Source organism: Corapipo altera, unplaced genomic scaffold, assembly GCF_003945725.1.
Source record: "Corapipo altera isolate COAL_440 unplaced genomic scaffold, ASM394572v1 122, whole genome shotgun sequence".
Classification (NCBI taxonomy): Eukaryota; Metazoa; Chordata; class Aves; order Passeriformes; family Pipridae; genus Corapipo; species Corapipo altera.
Genome location: NW_020884961.1, coordinates 1,723,279 through 1,730,046, shown reverse-complemented (window position 1 = coordinate 1,730,046; position 6,768 = coordinate 1,723,279). Strand labels below are relative to the sequence as shown.

The 6,768-nt window shown below is 55.2% G+C and overlaps 1 protein-coding gene across 1 annotated transcript in view; it reads left to right on the top strand.

Moving 5' to 3' along the window:
• The first annotated feature begins 854 nt into the window (after nucleotides 1-854).
• Nucleotides 855-6,768, top strand: part of USP43 (ubiquitin specific peptidase 43) — a 22,949-nt gene continuing 17,035 nt past the window's right edge. Inside the window, exon 1 of the mRNA XM_027664105.1 lies at nucleotides 855-918. Coding sequence (XP_027519906.1) covers nucleotides 855-918 — 64 coding nt within the window. The remainder of the gene's footprint in view (nucleotides 919-6,768) is intronic.

The window sequence follows — 6,768 nt, the reverse complement described above, 5'->3', positions numbered from 1 at the left end:
CCGGCTTGTGTTTGGCAAACACGAGCTGCAGTCCCAACTTCCTCCTTCTGCACTGCCTGACAGCAGGCACGTTGTGTTGTACAGCAGGAATGTGTCATTAGGCTGTCATGAGTCATGAAGAACAGCTGGTGGATAATGGAGATCTCCAGCTCCTGTGTGCAGGATCAGCCATAAGGAGTGTGCTGGGGATGGCAGTGCCCCCGTCTATGCCCAGGCAAAGGCAGCTGATGCTGCTCCAGTCGTATCCGCAGCAGCAAAGAGGTGTCACTGGCAGAAGATGTGTTTGCACACCCGCTGCATCTGCTCCTGACACCTCAGCCCCCACATCTTGCCAAATTTTCTCTTGCAGAAATGCACAGGCACTGTTGTTGCACCAGCTCCCTTACGCTGCCTTGACTGACCCCAGAGATGTCAAAGTGGAGTTGAATTCTGGCCCCTGAGGGCCTGGGGGAGTGGATGAAGGGAATATCAGTGAAAATCAGGAACGTACTAGGTTTTGGAAATGGCTTTATTTACTATTGTGTGGGGAAATAAAAGAAAGTTGTGTTAAACACATCTCAGTGCTGTCCAACTCTTAGGGAAAACAGCCATCGGCTCTCGGCATTGGGCCAGGGAGGGACACCCGGGTGCCAGCTGTGCCATCAGTGCTGGGATAAAAGCCCTTGACCAGTTAGAATTTGGCTCCAGCCCCCAGATGCCACCCCCACAGTGAGTTCTTTCTTCCAGGTTCAGGCCATAGACACCACTGAAAGGCTTCACCTCCCTTGCCTTCCTGTTCTTGGCACCAAACCTTCACACTAAGGGGTTTTAACACACGAGCATCTGAAATTCGTATTTTTGTTGTTGGTTTCCACATGCCTCAGCACCTCGTGGCATCTGCTTGTGTGGAGATGGATTCCCTGGTGCTCATCCCCTCAGGTACCCAAATGCACGGCCGAGCTGGGATGATGCACCAGGAGAAGAGGAGCCCCTCCCTGGGCTAAAAGGGGGCAGCAAGTCCCTGGGGAATTCAGCGTACCAGAACCTTTTCAAGGAAGGTCACAGCATGGATATCCTGCTAGAGGCTGCAGGGCAAAGCCATTGTGGTGTCCCAGCCCTAAACAGTGGGATTTAGCAGGAGGCATCCCCTTGATCTGCTGGCAAGGAGTAGGGGGTCTCCACATGGTCCCTGGACCTTTGGCCGCTGCCCTCTGCTCTGTCCAGTCAGTCTGGACTTTGCAGGTCTTTCAAGGCTTGTTCATGTGCATCCTGGCTGCTCCCCAGGTACCCAGGCTTTCCTCTGCCAGGCAGTGGGCAGTAAGGGAGGGATGGCATTTGGCTCTGTTCTCCTCCAGCAGCTCCCAGACCAGCTGGCTGGGAGCTGAAGGTTGAACAGGTTTGCCAATCCTCTGGAGAAGGAGGACACCTCCTTTTCTGGTGCAGCTCAGCATCTCCATCCAGGCAGGCCATGGATCTTTTGGGAGACCTGTGATGAATTCCAGTGGCCACAAGTGATGGCTCTGTGGAGATTCCTGCTGGGTGGTGTGTCCATACCCTGAGGACTTGGGTTGTAGGAGTTCTGCTAGGAAAGGGGGGAACTGCTGCTGCCTCAAGCACCTACAATCCCCTTGTCCCCCTAGAAATGCCTTCCCTGGCTGCTGGCACCTAGTTGGGATCCTGGAGACCCATTTACACCGGAGCCAAACCTGCTCCTCACCCTTCCCCATGGACATGCCTCCCATTGCCTCACACTGGGTTTCTGCTGGTGCTCCCAGCTCTGCCCTGTTGCCAAGCCACGTAGTTTCATGTGTGTAGCTCTGGAAGGTGGCTTATTGATCCTGGAGATACCCAAGGTGCGAAACTGGTTTCCAGCTGAGGCCTCAGAGTTCCCCCAGCCTGACCTGAGGGAGCCTCAGGTGGTTTCCACAGCACAAACCCTGCTCAGTGCTGGTGTATCAGGGCTCAGCTGCCTCTTCTCACCCCCGGGTTCAGTGCTTGCTGTGGAGATCCCAGCATCTCAGTTCAGGGGGATAATGGGTGGAAAGAGCCCGGAGACACCTGCTCAGTGAAGCAGCCAGGGATGGTACAGATGCATTAAAACCAGAGTGAAATTGCTGCAAACAAAGTGCAGAAGTCCCTGCAGCTCGGGGTTATCTCCTGCTTTAATGTTCTGAACCGATGGAGCATGTTCGTGGCTATTCACCAGCACGAGCCCAGGTCCCTGGAAAAGCAGCTTTTACCTGCCTTGATGCTGTCCCTCCTCAAACACACTCCCAAAAAAGGCAGGCCCCATGCATCTTTAATCGAGGCACTAAACAACTCAGCTTGCTATCTATAATTTAATCCTACTTGGAGAGGCTGGAAAAGGAGGTGTTTCGGCAGGGGGGAGATTCCTCTGCCTGCCTTCAGCCGTAAAACTGGTGCAGGCAGGGAGAGGGGCGGAGGTGCAGGCAGGGAAAGTGGTAGAGGTACAGGTAGTGAGGAGACAGAGGTGCAGGCAGGGAGAGGGGCAGAGGGGTAGGGAGGAGAGGGGAAGAGGTGGAGGCAGGAAAAGGGGAGGGACAGGCAGGAGAGGGGAAAAGGTGCAGGCAGGGAGAGGGGCAGAGGTGCAGGCAGGGAAAGGGCAGCAATACAGGTAGGGAGAGGGGCAGAGGTACAGCCAGAGAGCGGGGCAGAGGTGTAGGGAGGAGAGGGGAAGAAGTGGAGGCAGAAAAAGGGCAGGGAGAGGGGAAAAGATGCAGGCAGGGAGAGGGGCAGTGGTGCAGGCAGGCAGAGGGACAGATGTGCAGGCAGGGAGAGGGGCAGATGGGTAAGGAGGAGAGGGGAAGAGGTGCAGGTAGGAAAAGGGCAGCGCTACAGGCAGGGAGAGGGGCAGAGGTGCAGGCAGGGAGAGGGACAGTGAGATGGACAGCGTCCAGAGCAGGCTGGTTCCCCCTGAGCCGCCCTGCCTCCCCCCCTCACCTGCCCGCGGGCTGCGAGCCCCGGCGGCAGGCTGGGGGTTGTTGAAAGCAGTTTCCACTCCGCCGCACAGATGTTCCCAGCCCGTGCCAAGAGAGCGGGAGAGGCTTAAAGAAAGAAAACATTGTCCTGTGGCAAAGCCCAGCGAGCATGTAGGAAGATTTCTCCTTTTTTGTTATAACCATTATGACTTGGCAGCGTGAAAATGGATTTCTCTCGAGCCCGAATCAGCTCAGCAACAACCTATTCAGGATTTTATCCTAGTGCTCATCCCAATATCCAAGTGCCTCCCTGGCATGGAGGCTCATGCCCAGCCAGAGGGAACATTTCTAGTGCCATCCTGTCACCGTGTCTCCCTAATCAAACCCAAACTGTCCATGTTTTTATATTCATCCCAGCTGTCTGGTGTCCAGAGCACTGGGACAATTCATGACATAACAGCAAGGAATTTTCCATAATAGTGACCAAGCATTTCCCCCTTTTCTTTCTCCCCCCCCTTTTTCCCTGCTCTACATTTGCTCCAAAGTCTAAGCCTGGTACAGAGAAAACAGGAGCTGGAAAGGCAGAGGCTGGAGACAGCCAGGAGATCCCAAAAAAGGCATTTTAGGGAGAAAGTGCTGATGCAACCCAGCGGTGCCGTTGTGCTGCAGCACCAATAAATATTTGATTTAGCCTGAATAGGAAGGCATCGCATCTGGAATGATCTGAAGAAGAGGGAAGATCACAAATACAATATTATTGAAAGGAAGATTAGCATGGTGAGCATTCCTGGAGCTCACCCTGGCGTGCAAATTGCCTTAGATTGGAAAAAACTGGTGTTACCTGTTGGAAAGGTACCACTGGCTGCACTGGGCTGGGTGGGCTGTGCTGCCAGTCACAGGATGCCTGTGCCTGGTGCTTGAAAAGACACTGAGATAAAAATCCAACAGATTTTTAAGTCCTTGGCTGACGTGTGCTGTCAGCATTCCCTGCACTGGCATAGCTGAGCACAGCTGGGGGGCTGACAGGGCCCTGAGAAAGCCAGTTTTTTTACCCAATACTTTCAAATTCTGGCAGGTTTGGTTTTTTTTGACTTGACTGTGTTTCACTGTCACATTTTAGACTCTTTCCCTTTCATGTGTTCATCAGGTCTCGCTTTCCATCCATCCCCTTCCAACAAACACTGGGTTCTGATCTGACTCTATCCACTCCCCTCACTTTTTCTTTCAGTTTTTCTTCGCTTTCTTTAACAAGTTGCTCTGGATTTCTGGTTCCACTTAGCTCAGCATTAAGCCCTGCTCGGGTTCCCTCCCTCACTCCCACCACTGTTGTTCTGGCTCGTGTGGGATGCTGCCGGGCTCGAGTGTCCAGCCAAAACCAACCAGAGAGAAACAACAAGTACTTTCCTTTTCAGTGAGCTGGGAGTTTTCTAGAGGCGATAAACCCATTCTTCCCACACTGGGTGAAGCACAACCTGCCTTTGTTAAATAATTCAGAGAGAAAAAATCCCCATGTCCTCATGCAAACGCTCTGGTGGATCCCAGTTTCCATCTCCTCGGGGTCTAGAGAAGGGTTTGCAGTGGATGGGCCTGTGAGCAGGGCCAGGAATCTGCTGGGGGTCCAGGGAGTGCTCAGGACTTTGCTTTATGGATTGTGACCTTTGTATAGGATAAGGGAGACTAATATTGAGCATGTATTTCCCAAAAGAGCATTTTACCTACTGGCTTGATAAAGATGGATTTCACAGCTCTCTGACCAGGAGGATGCTGAGAAATGAGCTTTAACTGTGGGTTCAGAGCCAGTTCAAGAGTCAAACCTCTGAACCTGGGGGTGTTTGTAGCTGGAATTTTTGCTCAGCTTTGGAGCTGACTTCCTTGATTGCCTGGGACAGTGAGACCCCCCCACAGTGCCAACAGCTTTCCTTAGCCAGGCTGGGAGCAGTGAGCCAACAAGGTGCTAGTGGGTTTATCCAGGAGCAGATCCTGCACAGAACCACCACACCACATCCCACCAGCCCAGGCCACCCAAGGGTGGGTTCCACCCCGCCAGGCAGGGCTGCTTCCCACTGTCATTCCCACCTCCTTGGCAGGAAAGACTGAGCTGGCCCCAGGGCAGCAGCCCCCTGGATAGAGGTCTGGATAATTCCTAGAAGGGGGCTGCTTCCCTGGGAGGCCTGGCAGGGGTTCACCCCACCAGTGCCAGGCTCTCGGGGGACATCCCGTACCCACCAGGGCTGGCTGTTCGTGGGAGGAAAACTTCAGCTGGGCTCAGCCCTCTCTCCTCTCCAGATAAGCTGGGGCCACTTGTGGCAGAGCCATCCCCAGAGGATCCATGGGTGGCTGATCCCCCTCCATCAGCTCAGCATCACCAGGAAACGATGGATTTAGTCTGAGATCACTCCTGGCCCCAGTGGCAGCTCACAGCCCTCTGCCCTCCTCCGTGCCCAGCACACTGACAGCTGCCAGCCCAGTGTCCCCCAGGGAAGTCACCATCTCCCTGCCACCACCCCACCTGAGCTCACAGCCCCTGGCACAGGGACACCTGGCCTGCAGGGAGGAGGGATCATGACACCTCCATCATTTTGGTCCATCTCTTCTGAAGTCACGTCATCACCAGCTGTGTCCAGGGATGCGGCACATCCCTCTGCCTGAGGTGCTGGTGGTGCCTCATTCCTCTGCAGGGTGGGGAAGGTGGTGGGAATGCTGCCTGGCACAGCAGATCCTTCCTGGGACATAGGGAGATGCTGCTGGATGCTGCCAAGGCCTGCAGAGATGGAAGAGCCTGCAGCATCCAAAATCAAGCTTAGACCCCCCAGGGACCCCCTCCCCAGCTCAGCATCAGCCTTGGCAGTTCCTCAGGGACAGAAGAGCTGCTTGGCTGCAATGGGGCCACTGCCACCCCCCTGCCCTGCAGTAAGGTGACACTTAGTGGGCACCCCTGCCTGGTAGAGGGACTTCCTTCCTGCTCTGTCCCTTCCCAGCCCTGTGGTCCTGGACAGCAGCTGCTGGGATGTGCCGGGGTTCACTGGCACACTGGGTAGCCCTGCTGCCTCCCATCTCTGCTCCAGGCTGTTATCCCAGAGGGTTGGTGGGAGCCATCAGAGCAGTCCTGGGTGAGAGTTCATCTCGGGGCTCTGGCAGAGCAATGCAGGTGCCAGCCTCATGTATCTGGACTGACTTTGGCAATTTGAGTCCCCCAGAGCTGTTTGAAATGTGCTGCTGTGGGGCTGTGGGTGAGTGGAAGGCAAGTTACTGCAGAAACAACTGGTCCTGCTGCAGACCCCCTCCTTGTGCTGGCATGGTGCCATGGGACAGGTCCAGCTGGACCAGGGCACTAATCCATCTGAAAGCTGCCTGTAAACCCCACAGTGGGTTTCCTCTGTTGGAGGTGCTGCAGATGGAGAGCAGGGAGCTGACCTGGTGGCTTCGGATATCCTTCATCCTCTCACCACACAGGGAGGGCTCAGGAGGCACCATCCCTCCCCAGACAGGCTCTGCCAGACCCCAAATGAGCACCTGAGCATGGTGCCAGATGGTGCAGGGTGGGAAGGAGGTGGGCAAAGCCTCCAGGCTCTGCCAGTGCTGGGTTGGCAACCCTCGTTTTGTGTCTCTGTGTGGAGGAACCCTCATTATGTGCCAAAACCTCAGTGTGGTGGGTGCAAAGGTGACCACTGTCCCACTGTCCCAGCTAAGAGCATGCAGAGGTGGCAGAATTGGGGCATCTCACAGTCAGCCTGAGGTGATGCTGAGGGCAGCAGGGCAGCACCTGTGGAGCATGGCTGGGATTCCTGGGAAAATCCAGGGATCGTGGAGGGGGCAGAGGGCTGGGGCACCCCGGGGTGATGCTGGGGGT